The following is a 25,187-nucleotide window of genomic DNA, read 5'->3' as shown; positions in this document are numbered from 1 at the left end:
TTCCAATCTAAGTAGAAAAGGTTTAGACATTAATGATATCTCATGTCCTCTTTGTGAGCATAATGTTGAATCCGTTGAGCATCTTTACTCGCAATGCCTCTTTTATACTCGACTTGCTCAGCTTTTTGTGAAGTGGTTTCATGTTGATATGCCTATCACTAGCCCGAAGTCGCTCTTAGATTGGATTCATGATTCACAATTTACTTCCAGATTCAAAAGACTTTTAGAAGCTACTTGTTTTATTTGGTGGTGGTCACTTTGGAAACACAGAAATCAGGTTGTTCATTAGGCTAATGATGACTCGTGTGGTGACGTATTCCAATCTATCGTTTCTTCTCCTTATTGTTGGTTATCTACTCGTGATAGAAAAACTAGCTTTTCATGGCCTGTATGAGCGATGAGTCCTTCTTTTCTTTTGTAATTGTATCTTCTTTTTATTGCTTAGGCACCTTGCCGAAGCATATTAATAAATCCTAGTTGTTATAAAAAAAAAAGAGACAAATACCGAATCACATTGTTTTAAGTGATACAACCACTAGGGAATAGCCTAGTGGCCACCATCTGCCACTTTTCAGGAGAGGTCCCGGGTTCGAGTCTTTTCAAAGACAAACTTGAGATAATCAGGTGATAATTAATTGATTGAGATTCACCTAAATACTAGCCTAGCTGGGGGATTATTAGATACCAAACTATATTTTAGACCTGTGTCCAATACTGGACACGAGACTTACAATATTATTATTGTTAAATGCTTTGATAATAATTAACTGTGAACATTAATGATACAAAAAGTTAATACATGTAAAGTAAGAAAATTATACTTTTTATTTATTGAAATAGAGCAAAAATCTTGAATGAAGTTCATATTTGTTTGAAGTTAGAACGTTGTATTTTATTTGTAAAATATTATTGTAAATTTTTAATAGTTTTTTAAATACTTAATATTTATCTTTAAGTTGATATGTAATTATTGTATTATAATTATCTAATTTTAATTTAATATTTATACATATGGATAGGAGTGTAGTCGACATTTAATGCTATAAAATTTTAATAGTTTTTTAAATATATAATATATATCTTTAGGTATAGAATTAGTCGTGTAATTATATTTATTTTTACAATAAAAATCAAGATTAGTTAAAATTAACAATTAAAGAAAATTGAAAGTTGTGATTGGTCAATAAGTAATTTAATTAATTAAATGATGAATAATTAAAATAACCTTCTCAAGTTGATGGGACTGAATATTGTAAAAAGTATAAATTAAGTATCTAGGGCTAAAAGTACGCCCTCCATCCCACTAAATTTGTCCACTTTTATAGTTTTAAAGTCAAACTTTATGAACTTTGACAATAAATATTTTTGTTTGTGTTATATAATGTTTGTGGAAAGTTATATGAATTGATTGTGTTTTAGATGTGTGTTTCATTGGTATAACTTTTATCGACTAATATATAAACAAATAAAAAAATCTATGGTCAAATTTCGTAAAGTTTGACTTTAAAAATATAAAAGTGGGCAAGTTTAGTGGGACGGAGGGAGTATAAATTATGTGTAAATTAGTGAGAATTTTTATACAAATATTAATAATGATTATTAGGTTTACGATGACATAAGTGAGAATCAATTTGACGAAATTCAGCGATGTGATTGGTGAATAAGTCATTAGTTCAACTGTTTTTAGGCCCGTGTTTAATACACGGGGCTTACGGCGTTATCAATATTAAATGTTAATTTATTATAGTTTAAAACTTAATATACTGTTTTGAGTAGTAAAAAATTGATCTATATATCAACACTTTGAGTTTTGTATTTAAATACTTTTTAAAAATATGTTTATCAAAGTGGTTTTTAAAATGTTAATATATTTACATCAAATTTTATTTATTTTTAATCAATTGATTCCATATTTATATTATACAACATGCTATTAGATATATATTAGTTATTATTCAATTGAATATTATTTATATGACAAAACATGCTATTAGATATATATTAGTTATTATTCAATTGAATATTATTTATATGACAAAACATATTATTAGATATATATTAGTTATTATTCGATTGGATATATATCTATATGATAGAAAAAAAAAATTTATAATTAATCTTAAAGTGGTTATCTTAAGATAGATGGTGGTGGACATTTATATTAAGGAATATTTATATTAATTTATAATTACTCTAAGGTAGTTATCTTAAAAAAAAAGAGCAACATTTATATTATATTAATATTTATAGGTTTTAGATAATAAAAAGTTAAAAAAAGTCAAATTAAAAATTTTGTGAAAGCGAGCGATGTGATTGGTTAATAAATTGTTAGAACAACTATGTTTTAGTTTAATAGAAAATAGTACATGAGATCAAGAGGTTTCTATCCAATTACCTTTTTTTTTGTTTTAAGTGATATAACAATTTTTATAAGTAATTAAACGTCACATCCATAAAAATTAAGAATTAAGTTATTCTACTTCTTATGTTAACTTTACTAAATTATATCTACTTTAGAACGAGAGAAATGAAAAACACGATTCGATACCTTTAAGATGTCTAGTTTTTACATTTTACAAACCGGCGAACTAAATTTCATGCTTAGAATAAATCGCTACCAAGTACTTGGGGAATTGGGATTAGGTTTAAATAAGATGTCAACATTGAACCAAATCATAATCTTTGAGTTGCGATTTGATTGGTCTCGTAATTTCTGTGTTGTGATTTGATTGGACAACTTGCAAAGCAGAAAAAAACGTAACAGAATCAGACACTTTGTAATATAAAATTGCATATTGCATATTCAATTACTTGAGTGTTTTTTTTTTTTTTTTATCATAACCAACAAACCTTCATCCTCAACTAATATACGAGTAATAATTTAGTATGAAATGTACTGTATAACCTAGTCTTCTAACTGTTTCTAGAACTTTTTTCCTTATGTGACATGCTAACATTTTTTGTTAAGTTATTTTTTTAAAAATTATGATGTCATAATTGTTTTTCTTTATTTTTAAAAACTCTTTAAGTTCTTTATTTTCTACAAATTATTTTTCTTAAGTTCTTTAATTTTAATTTTATATCTATCATTGATTTATGTTAGTTACTTTTTACTTTTTCATCACCCTAATCAGTTTATATATTAATTTTCATCTTTATAAGTATATTGTTATCTCCATATCAAAAAATATACTTGTAATATATTGACAACAAATTACATACAACAACAATGATACCCAATCCGGCAAAAGCCGAGTTTGGGGGAGGTAAAATGTAGACAACCTTACCCCTACATGAAGGTACAGAGGTTGCTTCCAAAAGGATTTCTCGCCAAAAAGAGGCAAAAGATAGAGAGTGTAAAAATTTTAGTAACCATACATGTCAGTTGAATATCGTCTGACTACATTACAATTAAAGAAGAATATCAGACACCACATTACACACTTTAGCGCAAAATGGATAATACATAGTAAAAAGGGCATTTAAACCTATTAAACATGTCCATGTGCATACAACCAAGCCGGAATCCAACAATTACGAGTGGTATGTGTAAGAACTCCCCTAAACCCCCTCCCAGCAAACAAAGAAGCAAATAGGGTTGAACCAGACATACATAAAACTCTCCTAAATTACATACATAAGTCTATGTCACACCCCGACTAAGGCGGAAGACTCGGGATGCAAGATAAAGCACACACGCACATGGATGTTATATAGGAATAGCTAAAAGTGTGCATAGATTAAGCATGGATGGTCACAACATAGTTCAAACAAGCAAAACATAGCTCACAAACTCAAGTTCCCAAAGCATTTAAATAAAGTATGAGATAAATTCCCACGCAGGGGAAGAGGTTAGGCCTAATGCCATCAAGCATAAAAGAAGGTATGCAAAACTCCAAATCCTATGCCTGAGGTCTGCTACAAGTCCCATGTTCCAATTCTAGCCACGATTAGCTTGAACACCTGAAAGGAATACTCAAAAGTGTCAACACAAAGGTTGGTGAGTTCGAAGGTTTTGTAAACAAGTATCAAGTATGGTGCCAGGTCGAAATATCATCAAGATCCACACAGCATTATGACTTTCAACTTACTTATGATAGCAAGAATCAAGTATCTCTATGCAACCAGCACTTACGGTATACCAGGCCTAACGATGCAAGTATCAAGTATCTCAACTGGTGCCTCCAACTCCACCATAAGTATCAAGTATCAAGCATCTCAAACTCCAACATAAGTATCAAGCATCAAGTATCAAGTATCATAGTCCACATCATACAGTACAGTCAAATAGCCATAAATGATGATAGACACAAAGGTGCGAGTATCCTTTCACCCCAAAATATATAAGTAAAAAGGGCTACGAAACTCACAGTGATCTAGTACAAGCACGGTTTATAAGCACAGAGAACAAACACCAAGATAGATAGGTTATATCTATCAAAATCCAAGTACACCTTGATGGAAACCTATATATAGATCATTGATCATAAATGAACACACGTATTAATTCATGTGATTAATTAATCATTGAAATGTCCTTGATGAACTGATAATTTGATCCTTTGAAGATCCTTGAACATTTTGACTCGAAAAGAGTTTGGAATGAACTTTAAGTACTCGAACTGGACTTGATCTGAATGTCTATGAACTCACATATATATACTTGTAATGTTAATTAGTTGATTCATATCTTTAATAATGATCTTTAGCGTTAAGAACTTAACTTGGGTGGTTATAGGACCCGTACTTTAATATTGAAGATAGAACATGTCTTTAGTGTATTCGATTAGGGTTTGCAAAATGAGTAAGGTTCTAAGTCATTTTGGTAACTAGCTTCATTGTCCAAATGTAGCCTTGAATGGAATTAATCAAAAGATAATGAAGTGAAGGGTTGTTTTGGTGTTTAAGTATAGGGTTAGATCGTTTTTAGGGCTTTCAAGGTCGATCTAGGGTTTCATTAGTTTGAAGATCATTTCATGTACTAGAACTAGATCAGGATCGTTTTAGGTGTACATCAGATGCAAGATCGTCTTAGGTGTCATCAGGCTCAAGATCGTTTTTCATGGCTGGTCAGGATCGTCCTAGACTTCACTTAGGTCAAGATCGTCCTAAGATTTCCAAGACACAAGATTGTCCTAAGGTTTCAAGACACAAGATCATTTTAGAACAAGTTCAAGATCGTCTTAAGGGTTCTAGTCAGGATCGTTTCATTCTACAAGAACAAGAACAAAGTACAAGGTCTTTTCTAATTTAAGAACTAGTTTGAGCAAAACCGATCTTAGAAGATCAGTTACCCAGGAGTGTTCCAACCCCATAACACATCACAACTTTCACACGAGACCAAACGAGCATGCACAAGAACGAACAGGCTGCCCTAGGACGATCTTGGAACCAAGATCGTCCCATCAGGACCGTCCCATTCACCAAGCGGGCTGAACAAGTACGAGAACACAAAACGAAGGTCTAGATCGATTTCAGGACTTGTTAAGACATAGCACTAATTCATATAAGCACAATAACACTAACCCATAACACTTTTAATGATTTCAAGACCGTTTATAACATGAACAAGTCGTGGCACTCAAAACAAGTTGTACCTTCATATTCAAAAATGAGTTTTGTAGATTAAAACATGTTATGACCTAAATTTGTTCATAAAAATGTTACTAAACACATTTAGACACAAACCCATTAACTATTAACACGATTTTCATTCAAAAATTGGACCAAATCATCAAGAACATAAACTTGAAAAAGTACATTTTTTAATTTGATCAAAAATTCATCAAATGTTGTTGTTACCTGAGATTTGATTCAAGAAGTATGTTTTGATTATCACAAGAATGCTAAAAGTACAAACAATTTTGGTTTAACAACCCAAAATCAAAAGATGATTTTTGTGTGTGTTTATGGTGGCTGCACTATGTGTTTTAGAGAGAGAGAGAAGAAGGAGAAAGAAGATGAATAGTGGTGCTTCTCTCTCTAAGGTTTTCATTTCTTTCTATTTATACATTCCCATAATAAATGAACTCAATAAATGCAAAGAATATTTGCGAACATTTTGAACTAGAACTTTTATGAACACGGACGTTCACGAACTGAACTTTAGTATTTCATCGTACTTAAACATAAATTCGTCATCAAATTGCCCTTCATATAAGCACATAAATTAGGTCTAAAGCACGTCAAGGACTTAAATAATTTGAACTGTCTAGCCGTTCTAATGACGAAAGTGTGATTCAAGTAACTTATTTAAATTATTTCTAAGACGGTTGTTACAATCTATATATTTGTTCCTTTTAACTTTTTAATTAAGCGACCCGGGTTGAACCCGGGTTTATTAGCTAGTATATAAATAAAAGAAGATTGTTTCTAGAAACTTTTAGCATGCCACTATTTTTTCCAAAACTATTTTTAAAAGTATATGATGTCATAATAGATTTTCTTTTATTTTAAAAACTATTTTTTATATTAGGCAATATGCCATTTCTTTTCTTTTTTCATATTATTTTTTTAACCTTAATTATTTTTAATTAATATGAAAGATAATATCCTAACTCTTTAACTTTAGTTTCATATCTATTATTGATTTATGATAGTTACTTTTTAATTTTTCGTCACCCTAATCGGTTTTATGTATTAATATTCATCTTTAAAAGTATGTTGCTATCTCCGTATCAAATTATAATGTATTGACAACAAAATTAAATACATATTTCTATATATTTATTGGTTTTAATTTTTTAATTAAACGTCCCGGGTTAAACCCGAGTTGATTAGCTAGTTCGTTATTGGGATAAAAATTGAAACTAGAAAAAGGGGGGTAATCAAGTGACACATGTGATGATTAAAAAGAATAATTAATTACAGTAAATTACATTTTCGTCCCTGACGTTGATACGTTTTTTATTTTTAATCCTTGAAGTTAAGAAATGTCAATTTTGACCTTAAACTTGGAAAAAAAATTCAATCGTGGTCCTTTAGCTAGACAGCGTTGGTTTTTGGCCGTTAACGTACACACATGCTAAACATGTGAGAGCACTAATGTATTTTCTTATTTATAAACGAAAAGTGAAAAATTAAGTTACTTGAGGAACGAAAAATGAAAATCATACAAATAAAAGTACTCTCACGTGTTTAGCACGTGTGTACGTTAACGGCCAAAAATAAACGCCATCGAGAGAAAGGACCTTGATTGCAAATTTTTGCCAACTTTAAGTTCAAAATTAATGTTTTTTCACTTCAGGGATCAAAAGTAAAAAAGTGTCAAATTAAGGGACTGAAAAAATAAAATTACTCAATTAATTAATTAATTAATGGTAAATGCGCGTTTCATGTGAAAGCCTTTTTCACGTTGTCGTTTGAAAGAACACACGGCATTCACGTTCTCATCACGTGTCTATTAACTGAATCATCACACGTCCCACCACCACGTGCCTTTCACCTTACTCCATACATTCAAAACGCCTCTCAAGTCTCACCTCACCCACCCTTATTTATTTTATTTTCTTTCCATTTATTTTTGAAGATAAAGATATAAAATATGTGTAAATCTACTAGGTGGTTCGTAATATGGTCGATGTGCCACAAAAGGGATCATGTATAGTTTTTTGGACGTACCTCATGCATATGTGAAAAAAAAATAATGTAGTAAATATAATACACGTAGATTTATTTTATATGTTACAGAGAATATATCGTTGAACAGATAAAATACAAACTTAGAAATTGTAGTTAAGCTGTATAAAATAGTTATACATTATCATAAAATTCAAAAAATGTATGTTTTATATTAAATATACAAACTTTTTATATGTCGTTTCAACAACCTTGAAGGTTGTATTTAGGGATGTTTGGTTCAAACTGGACAGGAAGAGAATGAGAAACAAAAATGCAAAGAAATACTAAGGAATATTATCATTGTATTAATGTTACATAATACATATCATTATTATCGTCATTAATGTTATTTGACTAATACACAATAATATATAGAGGGGGGGTGGTGATGACAACAATAGTTGATGGTGGTGACGACGATAAAACAAATGGTGGTGATGGCAAAAGTAAAGAAAAATGGTGGTGGAAGTAATAGAACAAGTGGTGGTAACGGTGTTAGCACCTAGGGGTGTAAATAAGATGAGACAGTTCGCGAGCTACCCGAAATTGACTCGCAAATTACTCGAAATCGACTCGGTTTTAGTCGAGCCGAGCTCGAGCTACTCGAGTAGACTTTCGAGTCGAGCTCGAGCCTTAATATAGCCTACTCGAAAAGCTCGCGAGCTTAATCAAGCTTGCGCTTATTTACATTTTTACCCTTGAATATTATATATTTTTACATAATTACTATTCTACCGAATCGAGCTTAATCGAGTCGAGCTTGAAATTGTCGAGCCTATAAGACTAATTTGATTTAAAACTTAATTTTAATTCTTAATCGAGTCGAGCCGAGTCGAGCTCGAAAGTGTCGACACGTAAGGCGAGCTCGAGCTTGAAAATAAAGGCTCGGTTGAGCTCGAGTCGAGTTTCGAACTTCGAGTTTTACAATCGAGTCGAGCTCGAGCTTGGCACTGGCTCGACTCGGCTCGATTACAAATAACACCACTATGTATTATAAGGACGCGAGTATAGTTACATTAGTTAATAAAAAGAACATGCCTGTTAGTGAATTTAGTCAAACTAAATCTTACTATGGTTATATTAATAAAAAGTATCAGTCATTATAATATAGTAAGAATGATGTATAAGAATAAACTAACTACAAACAAATTTATACAAACTCAATATTTCTCATATAATAATAAAGAAGAAGGTTATGTTAAACGTAAGCCTTAAAGACTTTCATTAAGGTGCATTAAATAGTTGTACACTTATTATAAAATTTAGGAGGTGGCTTTTGTATGAAAAGTTATAGTTTTTTTATGCACGTTAAGTTAAACCTAAAAACTTTATGTAACATTTTCCTAAATAATTATATATAATATTTTTTTCATATGATTGGTTCACTTAATTTGCCACATTAATTTGTATGTGTTTGTGTAACCATTGGAAATGACATTAGCATTTTGCATTATAATTCTATTTGGATGTAATTCTAAAACTTGAACAAGTCAATGTGACGTTTTTAAAACAATAAGTTTCGTCTTCTTCTAAATTAAATTTACAAAATAAAGGATTGAAAAATGGGATATATGTTGTTTGAATTTGGGTGCAATTATATTTTAATGTCTCCTTTCATGAAGTAGAGTGCAAACGTTTGTTTCATGATTCCTTAACCATCAACAATTTCCTTAAATTGTTACAGCCCTACCTCTTACGTATCTAACCCATATTTTCCTTCTTACTTATCATGTTTAAAACATGTCTACCAATGTTGTATAATCGATATTAATATATATATATATACTAAATCTTTTACCCGCACGATGTGCGGCTAATTAAAACATCATTAATGGATAGATAAAATATAAGAAAAATAATCTAGATGCGGACATTGATAATTACTAAAAATGTTTTGTGTTAATCTATACAATCATATCATTTGTTGACTCTTGTATTTTTATATTATGGTTAATAACAAAACTGGTCAACAAAAATATTAAATAATATGCATTGAATTCGGACTCGGCTACATAGGTTATAAAAAAGAATTATAACATATTATTGAATAAAATACATAGCACAATGAAATTGAATGTCAAAATGATAAGGGTCACTCAACAAATTTCATAAATGATTGTAAATAAAAAAAAAACCAATCACATACATAAAAAACTAAAACAACCCAATACTTATTTTAATAAAATAAAGTAAATAAAATTTTCAATTTATTATAATATACATCGTAATATAAGTAGGGTCATGTTTCAATAATCAAGTAGCTATTCATAAAAGTTGCAATTAATTACACGTGATCTTCAATTTTAATTAGACTAAAAAACAAACTAAAAATAAATAGATTTTAATACTTATATAGTATTTAGAAAAATAAGTAAGTCATATTTTTTTTAATATTTAAAATAAATTTAATTTAAGGATACAAAAAAATTATCAAAAAAAATGTGGAGATGCCACATGGGATTTATCCTATGTGGTAATGTTATACGGAGTAAGGTAGTTTTTAGTTGAGGGTGTTTTAAAATCGTCCGGATAACTATTGTTTTAATATATAGGGTTGTATTCACATGGATCCTTAAAAAATGGTGGAAACCAAGGGACTAATCTAAGCCCTTGGATCAACCATCATCAAAATCCAATCAAACATGATTGGTTACTCTGGTGAATTACTCCGGCGACATTGTTCAATCATATTTGATTAGTCAAGCCAATCAAGCTTGATTGGGTACTCCGGCGACACTATCTAATCATATTTGATTGGTCAAGCCAAATCAAGCTTGATTGGTAATCATTAAGACACTAACATCGTCGAATCTTCTCCGGCGACTTCTCCGGCTAATCAATTCCGGTGAATTACTTCGGCGACATTATCTAATCATATTTGATTGGTCAAGCAAATCAAGATCACTAAGACACTAACGCCGTCGAATCTTCTCCGGCGATACAATACAGGCGCCGACAATTGTACGAGGTCACAATTCACCCAACAGGCTCCGCCCTTGCCGTTACCGGCGTCGGCGCCATGGCTAGGAGAGAGCAAAAAGATAAATCGAGCGATTGTGTGTGTTTCTGTGAGTTTCAGGGGTGATCGGAGATGATGGTGGTGGTGGCGGTTGTATCGCCGGAGAAGAAGGAGGAGGAAGTGGTAACGACAGTTGTATCGCTGGCTGGAAAAACAGGAGGGAGAGAGCGAGAGTGAGTGTGTGTGTGTGTAGTGGTGGTGGTCGCCGGTTAGAGATAAAGGTGGAGATGGCGGCGGTTCAAGATCCCGTCGCCGGAGATGAGACCGTCGCCCTTGCCGAAAAAGCGGGGGAGAGAGAGAGAGAGTCTGATTGTGCGTGAGTGTGTGTGTGTGTATGGTGGGGGGAAGGAGACGAGGGGAAAGGGAGGGGAGGGATATAAAGGGTAGGGGTTTATTTTTGAGGGGATAATCCAATTGCCAAGATTTGTCCCCTAGTTTCCAAAAAAAATTCAAGCGTCAAATGAACAATTCTCTTAATATATATATGAACTTTAGAAGACAATTAAAATTAAAATTAAGGATATAGTATTGATATCCATAAATTAAATAAAATGTAAGTTTTATCACACATATTCATTTTTTGTATTAATTTATTCTTCATTCAAATAATACTCATTATCTTACAAAGAAGACTAATCTAAATTTATAATACGCAGACTATTCTACTCTTTATACCTCATATTTGAAAAATCCGCCTTTAAAATTCAAAAGCAAATGAACTATCTAAATCCTTACACATGATATTGATCACTTATTTGACAAAAAACATATCTTTTGTTGTTAATACAAAGTAATTTAAATTTATAAAAGTTTATAATCAAAAGTTGGATTAACGATTTTTCCATGAATACTGTAAAACAAAAGATGACATAATTTAATAAAGAACATAAGAAAAACAAAGAATAAAGGTAATAAATCTGCAATTGGTGAGAGTTTGATAGAGTTTTTTTTATTTTATTTTAATATGTATTTTAGTATATGATTACAAATTGTAGATATAGATAGATATTATGAGTAAATAAAAGCAAATCTTTATTGGAAATCTAAACATTAAAATGATATAAATTATTGAGAATAATAATTAGAAACTTACGGAACCTATATATTAGAATAGTGTTTTATATAACTTAAATTAAGAAATAAATATACTTTAAAGATCATATGATCGAGAATTGTTTTAGCATGATCAAGATTTGTTTTCTAACTTTTTTTTATCTTTTATTTCAAATTTTTTATATCTAAATAAATTAAATATTGTAAAAAAAAATATGAAGTTGCCACCTAGATTTTATCCTACGTGGCATTGTTTGAAGATAGTTTTGAGTTAAAGAAGGCTTAAAATCATCCGGTAAACTACGGTTTTAATAATTATATATATATATATATATTAAAATAGTATTCATAGATATAAAGACATTTATACAATTAGCTACCATGTATTTATATTTTCAAACTAATATTCATAAGACATAAATTCAGTTAAGATTAAAAAGAAAAGTTCCAAAACAAAAAATTAATGAAATTAAAAACCAATGAGATTTTTTTTATATGTATTTGTAATTGACAAGTATGAATATAAGTTTATCTAACAAAAAAATGGGATAAGAATCGGTAATGGGACCAAGGTCTTTGCTCTTTCTTTACTCAATTAAGGGGCCCTAATGTCATATTGTCATCTAATTGTGACCTTGATTAGTCTCATTCACACTTTTAAACAGTATTTAGACTTGGTTATATTAATCATTTTATATATTCAAATATCATATATCTATACTTTTTTATAAAGTAAATTTCTATTGCATTTCTTTAAATTTTTTAAGTATTTGAATGACCATATATGTTTTATTTTAATAACTGTCACTATTCATTAATTCATTTAATGTCCCAAAATACCATTATCTCCTTATCCCTTAACCTAGCGTTATCTCATACACATAACAAAAAATACAAACATCACATACTCACCCAAATCATATCGTCATTTAACGGACGTTTCTAAAGAATGATGATGCAACGTGTGAGTACCGTTCTAATATATCTATTATATGGGTGTGTTTAGCATATAACTTATTAACTTATAAAAGTTTGTTGGAGTTTGAATTTGTGAAGTTGTGGTTTACTGCTTTCATCAATCTAAGCTTTTTAGTTTTATAAGGTTATTAAAATTTTGGTGGTTTTTATAAATTATCCTTTTGTGTTGTATAATTAATTTCATGGGCCTCTATTCCTCTATATACAACAAAACTAATCAAACTAAATATATGAGCAACACGTGCTCCAATGTCATGAGCTATGGAGAACTTACGAATTTGTTTGACCAATGTCACCACATCCTTATTAAACTCCTCAAATGAAGAAAACAAGAAGGGTAAAAAAAAAATCCAATACCCGTACATTTAGCATTATACTTATCTTGATTATGTTGTGCAACCTCGATCATCGTACGACAAGACACAAAGTCAACCATCCAAGTTTGCGTCAAAGGTGATGACCCTATCAAATTTATGCATACATTAAGCGTTTCATCCCATGAGTAAAACAATATATCAACTCGGCGTAAGAGGTTATCTTTTTCTCCAGTAAACCCAATATCAACTTCTTTACGCGCAAAAGACCCAAAACGATAACAAATGTCAACCAAGGTGTGTCATGCACCACGTTATGCCAATGTTTACTTCCATTAATGCCGGCACATGATACAACATGGTCCTTATAAATATTCTCTGGAAATACCCCGAAACAAGTTGAGCACGACAACTAAATGGAAACAGGGGGACACCTAGTCGATAACATAGAACATACCAGTAGGTCTTAACATTCACAGTTAGTCCTAAATCAAAGATCGGAACAAACCTTAGCCAGTTCAAAGTGTAGTTTTCTATCTGGGATTTTCATAATGTCATCTGTCGGGAAGATAGAGAAAAAGTGGGTTCAACTGTTTGAGTAGCACAAGTGAAATATATATATCTGTCAGTTTTCTCATAAGTTTGCGAGCAACAATCTCACTTCAGTTACTTAAAAGGTCTATCGTCATATTCACATTAAAAGCATACAAGGTATCTTTAAAGGATGGCTAGAAGTTACAATAACAGATTAGCATAATGTCGAAACAACTTAGGCCATGTTTGATTCACCGAATGTTTTTGTAAAGAATGGAATCTGTCAACGGAATTAGTGTCCGCATGAATGGAATTTGATGTAATGTTTTTCATGTTCTTAAAATTCAAGAGAAGAAATGAATCAAATTCCATCCAATAACCTCAGGGAATAGAGATTCCATCGAATGTTTACATTCCAATGGAATGAAATTTATCATCTTTTTACAACCAAACATACTACGAAAAAAAATTCAATTCCAATTTAATCAGAGTCTATGAAACAAACGCACCCTTATTATTATCATTATCTTGTTGGTTTAAGGATTCATGGATAATATATCGAAGGTGTATGATTTGAATTTTGGTATCATCTATTCATCATCATCACTATAAGCAGGATCTCTAAGCAAATACAATATATCATATTCATTTTCAAGCCTGGACTTGATAAAAGTTCATAAACTGTTGAACCTGATTACTCATTGAAAGGATTTTGGTTTAATACTAGGTATTAGCTTTTCTGACCCACTTGTCAACCTCATTTATATTTTATTTATTTTATGATGATAGAATAAAATTTGTTATTTTTAAGCATCTCTCATTGAGTTCTTGAATTCAAAACTATAGTCATTGCTACACGTTGCTTAATAAAATAAAAACCATACACAATAATTGATGAATAATCCAAACTAGTCAAAAATAATTTGATTTAATTATCCGGTGTCAAATACACGAGTTTATAACTTTATATATATTAGATGTAATTTTATTATGATTTTTAATTTAGTTTACAATTTTTAGTAATTAATAAAAGCTCTATATTATAAAACTTTGAGTTTTATAGAGAAATATTTTTTTAAAATATATTTATCGAAATTTTATATTGCGATATTTGAATATTACAAAATCATAATATGTTAATCAAAGTTGTAAATTGTGACATACTTACCGATATTTGAATATTGAAAAATCATAATAGATCATTATCATTTTATTTGATTTATTGTTATACAAGGTGATATTACATTTTTATTTTACACTTTACGGATTATATCTTATTTTTAGATGAACATGTTTTAAATATTTCAATTAAAATATGGCAATAGTATATGTCTTTTCTGAAAACAATATTTAATATAAGTTATTAAATAAATGGAAATAAAAACACTTATACATTCAAATTCAAAAAATATATAAAAAGACAAACTGATAATGTAAATGTAAACAATGTATGTAAAGTCAAATGATGTAATTTGTTTATGTGTTTCAATTAAGCATAAATTTTTAGCAAAATATTTGGAAGATTGATATTTCGAATGAGTTGATTGAGAAATACCTTAGTTACATGTTGAATAACTTAATTTAAAGAAATTGAGTGTTTTAATTGGTCAATTGAGTTTTGATCGATTGCCTTTTATTATATATAAAGATAAAGATAAGGATAATCACTATTTTGGCAAAGAAGTGGTATATGTATAAATGTATCAAGCCTTTAAAATATTAAAAATCAAATATAAATATGTACCCAACACTATACTCTCAATGTATGATATAAAAATCCACAAAACTTTATCCCTATACTTTATGGTACATTGTTTTATCCTTGTATTTTTTGAACTAGTACTTATTAATTTTCTGAGTTAACTTCGAATCTTCTTTCATCTTTTTATTTTTTTTCAAGTTCTCAACCAAAGACTCTAGGTATAACCGTAATTTCCTCTTTTCACACAAACGCGATAAACTATTCAAGATTTTAAATATTAACCACCCACCCATAAATTACGTGATATATTAGAATTACACTTTATTAATTAAATTCTTTATTAAAAAAAAAACAACACGGGCCCAATATAATAAACCTAACTAGGGTTAAACATTTGTTCAACCCCTCCCATATGATCGACGTGCCACAATTTTATACACGCGCAGTTTTATTATATTTCACATACAAACACACCTTTTTCTTTAATTTTTTTTCCTCTCCCAAATCCACACTATTATTTTTCCCCCCATTCTATCTCTTTTTCCTTCTGCTTATATTTTTTCTTATATATATATATATATTTTGTGTTTGTTATATATTCAAGAAGATTCTGATAAATATAAATATAGTGTGTGTGTGTGGGTGGGTGTGTTTTATTATGTTTCAAATTCGATTTAAATTTGACCGAAAACTTAGGGTTCTGTTATTATTTACATAAATCCCATAATATATAGTTTTTGAAAAGTATTTTTTAGTTGATAATTTATTTTTAAAAAAAAAATAGAGGTATGAAAAAAGAAGAGAATATGGGAGGAAGTGGAGATTGGAATGAAGAAGATAAAGAAATAGTTGCATCTGTATTAGGTCCAAAAGCATTTGATTTTTTAATATCTAGTTCTATATCTAATGAATGTTCATTATCTTCATTATCTAATGATGAAAATTTAAACCATAAGCTTTCAGATCTTGTTGACAATCCAACTAATAATAATAATAATAACTTTAGTTGGAATTATGCTATTTTTTGGCAAATTTCAAGGCAGTCAAAAACAGGTGATTTAGTACTTGGTTGGGGGGACGGATGTTGTCGGGAGCCAAATAGAATCGAACAACAACAACAACAACAAAAGCTACAACAAGAATTTCATTATTTTGATGAAGAAAATCAACAAAGAATTAGAAAAAGGGTTCTACAAAAGATTCATGTTTTATTTGGTGGGTTAGATGAAGATAGTTATGCTTTTGGGTTAGATAAAGTTACGGAAACTGAAATGTTTTTTTTAATATCTATGTATTTTTCTTTTAGGAGATCCGAAGGAGGGCCCGGAAAATGTTTTTTCTCGGGCCGTCCTGTATGGATCTCTGATCAGATGGATTCGGGTTCGGATTATTGTTACAGGTCGTTTTTAGCGAAAAACGCGGGTATCCAGACTGTTGTTTTGGTACCGACTGATGTCGGTGTGGTCGAGGTTGGATCTGTTTGTTCATTGATGGAAAACCCCAAAGTTATACAATCGATTCGTGGGTCGTTTTCGGTTAATCCTACTGGGGTTATGGTTTCGGGAGGGGTATCGGTACCGAATATAATGGCTAGAAAACCGAATAATGTTAAGGTTTCCAAGGTTTTTGGGCAGGATTTGAGTTCGAGTTTGAACCAGCCACAGTTTAGGGAAAAGCTCGCGGTTCGTAAACCTGATGAACCGCGAGTCCCTTTTTCAAACTGGGCTCAGTTCAATACTCAACATAAAGCAGCTTCACAACTGCAGATTGATTTCACTGGCATTACTGAGTCCAAAGTTTCGGATGAGTCTCTGGGGAGGGAAGAAAGGGAAACCGAAAGTTTAGTCGTTGGAAACGACGAAAAACGACCTAGAAAACGAGGTAGGAAACCGGCTAATGGGCGAGAGGAGCCTTTGAATCATGTGGAAGCCGAGAGGCAGAGGAGGGAGAAGTTGAACCAAAGATTTTACGCGTTAAGGGCCGTGGTGCCTAATATATCAAAGATGGACAAGGCTTCGTTGTTAGGAGACGCTATAACGTATATTACTGATCTACAGAAGAAGCTAAAGGAGATGGAATCTGAACGACAATCACCAAGTAACAATAACAATCAAAGTTTAGAGAAAATCGAAGTCCAAACAGCTCAAAACGAAGTTATCGTTAGGGTAACAAGTCCATTAGATGCACATCCTGTGTCTAAAGTGATTCAAACGTTTGAAGAGGCGAAAATTAGAGTGGTGGAATCAAAGATGAACGCGATAAACGACATGGTGTTTCACACATTCGTCGTTAAGTCTCAAGGACCCGAACAATTGACAAAGGAGAAGTTGATCTCTGCGTTTTCAAGAGAAACAAACTCGTCGTAACGATATCGTAAAAAAGAGCTAGTTTAATACGCGATTAGTGCAGGAAAAACAACTTAGTAAGGCTTAATGGTGCTTTTTTTGATGGTTTTTATATACATTCTATTAAGTTCAAGTGTAGAAAAATAATTAGTTTGTGAAGATTTTAGATATGTATGTTGGTTTCCTTATGAAATATATTCGTCATTTGTTATATTCAGCAGTTTTTAGTGTCTTTTGTGTTTGAATGTGATTTTTGTCAAATTTGTGTCATGGCAATGAGGTTTGAATTGTGGAAGGGAGTCTGGTCCTCTGGTGCACCAAATTTGTGCAACAAAATAATATGAACATAAATTTGAATGATTAAAAGTTGTGGTTGTAAAAAGTGAAATTTCTATTTAGAGGTCAAAGGGAATACTAGAAACATTGGGTGGTTGTTTTTTAAAGATAGATAATGTGATATGTACTTTTGATGGAAAAGTACAAAATGTTCACATGCTTAAAATGCTTATCACATTGCCCTCCCAATAAAGCAGCTGTATTTCTTAACTAATATCTATCTATTCTAATACTAATTTAATATGGTAGGAGGAGATGTCATAGATTTTCTATTTGTTGAGTGATTTGGTATATGTGGTGCAAAATTGAAAGTTTGAGTCTTTGAGATGTTTATTACACATGTACATTATTTCAAAATAATCACAGTACGTTTATGTCGAAAAATTAAAAAAATGTTTAATTTTGGGTTGATTGGGTTTTTGGGGGTCTTTTTTAGGATGAAGATCTTGTCATGTTAATAAATAAACCAAGTTGTGATTTTTGCAAGCTTAAAAATATACGGATTTTTACAGGTAGCTCAGTTAATTATATTAGTCATATGACTATATGATGCGTCAGTATGGTGTTGGTAACGGTGGTGACGGTGATGGATGGTAGTGGTGGTGCACAACGATTGGTGGTGGTGGAGGCGGAAATGTAAAGGTGTATGTATTTTAGGAGTTGAACTAGATAATTGTATATTAATTTCAATAAGCATACTATAAATATTTAAAGATCACCTGTATTTCCGTACAAATATTAGAAATAATGAATAAAAAGATATTATTAACTTATCAACTATTTAACTGAAAAAAATAAAAGAAAATAAATACGTTATAATATAATATATATATGAGGGAAGGGAATATGAGGCTGTTAGGCATCCAAGTTGGGTGAAAAACCCCTCACATCACATACCTTTTTTTAAAAGGTAAAAATCATGGGAGGCCATGTATTTATTTAAAATATTAAAATATTAGTATGTGAGGGGTTTTTCACCAAAGTTGGGTGCATAACAGCCCCATACTCACTTTTCTCTCTCTATATATATATTTTATATATATAAATTGTTAGGTTTCATTCTCATATATTATTATTTTTGTTGTTATTGTTGTTCTTATTGATTGAGGTTTATTCATAATAATTAATGCTAGAATGACTAATATTTTACAAACTTTTTTTTTACTCACATGGCATATGATATGGACTTTCCATGTCATAAAACTAACACACATTAATTAACTTTAGTTAAGTCATTATTAGACAGATTGATTTTCTTTTTCAAATCTGTGTTGTTCCTTTTCATCCCGATCTACCTCCCTTCAATCGTCTTCCTTTCTTTCTTTTCCATTATATAGGCAGAAATCAACTATCCCTCACATGATTTTATAAAAAGTAGTTACTCGTACATGATATATTATAAAATAACTATATAAAAATGTTCTACACCCAATAACTTTTATACCCATCACTACTTTCCTTTAAAGAGTCAATCCTGTCAACATCAATATCGTTTTACTATCTCAGATTAAACGAATGAGAAGAGAATAAGATAAACTAATGGAATAAAATCGGGAAGCAATGTCGTCTTGTCGATCAACAAATCTTTTGACACTTACGAAGAGAAGTTAAATTTATTAAAATTACAAACTATAAACAACAATGAAAACCTAAAAATTAAGAAACATGACTCTGAAAATAATAATCTGATTCAAAAAATTCATGTTATGAGATGTAAATATATACATATATATATATGTGTGTGTGTGTGTGTGTGTGTGTTTTTGGTGAGAGAACAATTTTTGTATTCGTAGAAGTGAAAAATTGATAAGCTCATGTATCTCCAATCATAATTATTGAAAATAAGAATTTAACTTTGTTAAGTTAGAGCTATAAATGGGGATGACGATTGAATGGAGGTGGATTAAGAATTTGGGATGAGGAAAAACAATTCTAATATTAAGTAAGGAAGTTAATCAGGTCAAGAGATAAATCACTCAACTAAGGTTAATTAATGTATGTTAGTTTTAGGACATGGAAGTCTACGTCATATGCCATGTAAGTTAGTATATAAAAAGTTTGTAAAATGTTAGTCTTCTAGCATTACTTTGTGCGTTTGATATTCTTTAAATTATGTACTGCTATATAATTATTACAATTTATTACAGTTTTATTACAATTTACCAATAAACTAAGATAGGATTGAGGTGTTTTTAAAACGCTACGTCTTGATCGACACATGTACTTTTAATTTAATAATTTTATTAAATTAACCTTTTTAATTATATATGGATTCAATTTTCTTATTAGATTTAAAATTAAATTCTAACTTTTAGCTTATAAATACAAAACACATTATAAACTTATTTGATTGATCGTTTTCTCATTAATAAAACTGTATCTTTTTTTTTGTCTCAATTCTCCAACTTATATTACTTATAATAAGTTAATAACATGAATACTTCAAAAAATTGAGTTTACGATCCGAAATCACAAAATTATTTGCCGTCACCCTCTATGTTTAAAATTTTCGATTTTGATGTGATTTTAATAATTTAAGGTAAATCCAACATTTTAACTAAATATATACTCGTATTATATTTATCATTACTGTTTATTATAACTTAGTTTCGATCATTAGTTTATCTTAATCATAATTTATTTCATACTCTCAAGTGACATATTCAAAATCATTATGATACAGTTTATATAGTTACCGTATATCGTACGTGTATTATGATTTACTATATATAATATATATATATATATAATATAGAAAAGTGAGTATGGGCTGTTATGCACCCAACTTTGGTGAAAAACCCGTTACATACCAATATTTTAATATTTTGAATAAATGTTTGGCCTCCCATGATTTTTATGGTTTAAAAAAAAGTATGTGAGAAATTTTTTACCTAACTAAAATGCTTAACAGCCTCATATTCTATTCCCCAATATATATATTACATATGTTTTTATGTGTGTCGATACACTTCTCAAGTGACATTCAAAATCCTTATGATACAGTATATATAGTTACCGTATATCGTACGTGTATTAGGATTTAGTGTATATATATATATATTATAGAAAAGTGAATATGGGCTGTTATGCACCCAATTTGGGTGAAAAACCGCACACATACCAATATTTTAATATTTTGAATAAATGTTTGGCTTCCGATGATTTTTTTGGTTTAAAAAAAAGTATGTGAGAGATTTTTTACCCAACTTAAATGTCTAACAACCTCATATTCTATTCCCTAATATATATATTACATATGTTTTTATGTGTGTCGATACACTTGAGTCATAGGGTAGGGCCTCTTATCCCGTGTTTTGAATGACCCTTCAATGTGAATTGTGAAATATTGACCTTTTAGTGCGCGTCGGTTATATCACTATCTACTATCTTTGGCTCTTTGCTACCGATATTCCTACAAGTTTATGAGTATTGTCGTTTGATAGCAAAAATACGAGTGTTTAATAATTAAGAGTATCCAGATGGATTGTTTTAAAGTAATACTTTTCCTAAAATTTCCTCTCTAACCCTTGCACAATAACAGAAAATAGTTTATTCTAATCTCTTTTTAAAGGTTACATCCTTTATTTAAGGTTAAATGATAATGCGAATCAATATGTATTTTTACCCATTTATTATGCGAAATAATAATCTAGTTAAATTATAATGATGATGAAGATCTAGAATCCTTTTTTTTTGTTATTCACGTGTTTGATCCATGTGTTTAAGAAATGACCAATATACCCATGACGTTACATTTAACGTCCGTTAGTAAATTGGACCAAAAGAGTTGACGGAGTAATCCTCTTTGGACCAAGACAGTAATTTATAAACCTAGTGATGAAAACCATAATTTTGTGTCCATAGCCAGGTAACAAAATTATAATTTTCTCTAAATAGCAAAACTATACTAATACAATTTTGTTTACAACTTCTTATAATAAATTAAAAAAAAAAAAACCTAGAAGAACAATACTGTCACACAAAAGTAGAGTACAACGATTATTTGTCATGTGATAGTCCAAAATAATGTGTAAATTATTAAGGGTGATTAGACTCCATTTAAAGAGCAAAACTATACTAATACAATTTTGTTTACAACTTCTTATAATAAATTAAAAAAAAAAAACCTAGAAGAACAATACTGTCACACAAAAGTAAAGTACAACGATTATTTGTCATGTGATAGTCCAAAATAATGTGTAAATTATTAAGGGTGATTAGACTCCATTTAAAGAAAACAAATATTATTTGCAAAAAACGTGCCATCAAAATAGGGACCATAAGTCTTTGATTCCCTTTTGCTTTCCCATTCTTTTTCTTTTGGTATTGTGTTGCCATTGCACATGCCAAACTTCAAATATGAGTGAGGTTACAACTTTACCCTTACCCATACTTCCTCTAGACCCAATCTCTAATTCTCTATCGTCTTCTTTCCCAAATAATTAATGATAATAAAATATCATCACGTTCCGTAGTACACATTTGGCCATGTTTGATTATTTTCATATATTTTTATTTTTATACGCTAGATATAGGTGGAAATAGAAAAGGTCTTCTATAATTATAGATTGAAGAATCTAGTAAGTACTCTTACGATCATGTAAGATCACCAACTTTGAGAAGTTCCGATGTAGGTAATGATAGTTAGGGATTAGATTCCCTCACTTCCCTACTCATGTCTGAGAAATCTCAACCTTTGATATAAATATTTGATCAAGATTTAAATATAACATTTGAATCTTTACCCTTGAATTTAATCAAAGGGTTGAGATGTTCTTAACTCTCAAGCTAAAAACAAGGAATCCTTTCCTAGATAGCTATTATTCCACTCTAGAATATTTACTAGAAAACATACTAAATTAAAATAAAAAAGTAGGATTTTTCTAATGACGAATAACAATCCTTATATCCTTATATAATATAAAATTTAAAAGATGAAACTATGCTAAACCTAAATCATCTCTCTTCATGATGGTATTAAATCCTCTTATGTTTGTTAATTATGTGTGTTAGTGTTAATGTTTGTTAATAGTATGTACAATACAAGCATGGTACCCGCGCAATGCGACGACGGTGGTGAGGAGACAATCTAGTGGTGTCGGTGGTGGTACCATTGGTGGTGGTGGCGGTGTCAAGTATTCTTAAAATGTTAATTATTAAAATAAAGGTTTAGAGTATAAATTAATTCATTAAAGACAAATTTGATATTTTTATAAAAGATCTTTCCATAGTGAGTGTTTATTAAGGGTAATTTAGTAATTTCGTATATAACTATGTATAACTATTTTTAAAAATAGAGTGTGCGATAATTTTTATAAAAAAAATATAAATGTATGTTTATAAGTATATGTATATATGAATGAATGAGTGACTGAATTAAATACTTTGTGAGTGCTTGAACATGCAGTTATTCTATGTACGAGGGTTTAAAACCCGTCCGATGGACGGCAGGATGGAAGGAAATTGTTTTCATGGTTGAATTGGTTGGTTTTGTTAAACAGTTAAATTATACCGAGTAGATGTTTAGTTTGTCTACTAAACAGGAACATGTCCAAAAACATAGATGCACTATGCTTTCCTGCAACTTCTACTACCTTTTCCATTGATGAGGTTAGTTTTTTCAAGACTGAGAAACTATGGACATTGCAGGGTAGTGGTGGAAAAAAATTTGGTGTGTTGGTCTATTTTGTAGACTCCATCAAATACACAAATCTTAGGACGTACAACTGAAAGCATTTCAAAACTATTATGATCATCAATTTTCATTAAAAAGTTTTTTTTATATAATCAATAACTGACTCACATTCCTTCCAACAGTTAAGCAACCCAAACACCTTCTCTATTAATGATTTTCAACTAATTAAAATTATAACATGCAAACACGATTATTATGTATCTGATAATAAATAAAGTATAGAATAATTGGACCTATCGAATTTCAAAAAAAAGTATAATATGATATGACCTTGAATATATTTAAATTAATTTATTTTTTGATATATATTGTCTCTTTATACACTGACTAATTCTCGAAAATTGTTTAACAAATTAATTTGTATATGTGTAATTAGGAAGAAATATTTAGTAATGAAAATTAATACTCTTGGTTTTCCAAAACAGGTTTTGCAAGTCATTAACTTTCCTACACACATAATTTTCCTTTGCATTGCAAGTAATTAGCTTCCATGGGTATAGTTAATTAACTTCCCTCAACATATAATTGACTTTTAAGATTTAAAAGAAAAAATTAATGCTCTTGGTTTTCAAAACAACTTCCAAAACTCTAAAAACTCATTTAACATGAGAGATTGTAACTAATTAACTTTATTGTACACATAATAGGCTTTTCAAACTTAATTAATATAAGTAGCTTTTAACATTACAATTATTAAGAGAGATAGTGTAGTTTTATAATTCATTTCGAAGCTCAACTTTTACATAGATATATTGATATAGAGAGATTTGTAGAATTAAACCATCATAAATGTCTTTTTTGATTTATTTGAATGCAAATGTTTTAATTTAAGTCATTTTATATGGTGACCCATGACATTCCAAAATATGTTAATGCATTACACTATATTACTTACATATATGCATGAACTAAACAAAATACATAACTATTATTTAGTATACTTATAATCAACTTTAATATTTATGTGAATTAATGATCATAATAAAGAGAGAAGTTAAAGTTTTAAAATTAATTTCAAAACTCAACTTTTATATTAGATATATAGATGTATGATTGTAGTTAATGATGCTATATATTTTTTTGTCAAACAATTGTTTTTAGTCGAATGATATGATTTTTTTTTCAAAACTAGTGTAATGGAAAATTTTATTTACCAAACTAGTATACTTTCAAAAATATTTACTAAATCAGTATAGTTTCAAAATTATGTTAAGTTTTTTTTTCCTCAAATTAGTGTGGTGGGCAAACTTATTTACCAAAATTAGTATAATTTCAAAAATATTTCATTATAGGTATATATCTAATTTAATATTATTATATTTAGTTATTTATTAAATTAAAGAATTAAAAAAATCTCAATCGTTTCCATACAAATTCGTAACTATAGAGGGCGTTCGAGTCTAATAAACTAGTTGAATGTCATTTGTGAAACGAACATTTGTAACAACAAATACATCTATGCATACGTATATTCTTATTAGCGATTAACACATACATATATTCTTATTAGTGTTAACATTATTTGGTTGGAATGTCGTTTGTGAAACGAACATTTGTAATAAAAAAATGAGTAATTATAGGTTTACAAACC

At 29.9% G+C, this 25,187-nt stretch overlaps 1 protein-coding gene across 1 annotated transcript; it reads left to right on the top strand.

The window, feature by feature from the left end:
• The first annotated feature begins 15,850 nt into the window (after positions 1-15,850).
• On the top strand, positions 15,851-17,778 carry LOC122595712 (transcription factor MTB1-like). Its single transcript, XM_043768138.1, has one exon. The coding sequence runs from the start codon at positions 16,009-16,011 to the stop codon at positions 17,584-17,586; it is 1,578 nt and encodes a 525-aa protein (XP_043624073.1). The 5' UTR covers positions 15,851-16,008; the 3' UTR covers positions 17,587-17,778.
• Positions 17,779-25,187: the final 7,409 nt, after the last annotated feature.

Source organism: Erigeron canadensis, chromosome 4 (genome assembly GCF_010389155.1).
Source record: "Erigeron canadensis isolate Cc75 chromosome 4, C_canadensis_v1, whole genome shotgun sequence".
Classification (NCBI taxonomy): Eukaryota; Viridiplantae; Streptophyta; class Magnoliopsida; order Asterales; family Asteraceae; genus Erigeron; species Erigeron canadensis.
This window is presented reverse-complemented; position numbering and strand designations above follow the sequence as displayed.

Bases quoted from the DNA above. Each gene is read 5' to 3' on its own strand.
- LOC122595712 (XM_043768138.1), top strand. From the start codon at position 16,009: ATGAAAAAAGAAGAGAATATGGGAGGAAGTGGAGATTGGAATGAAGAA.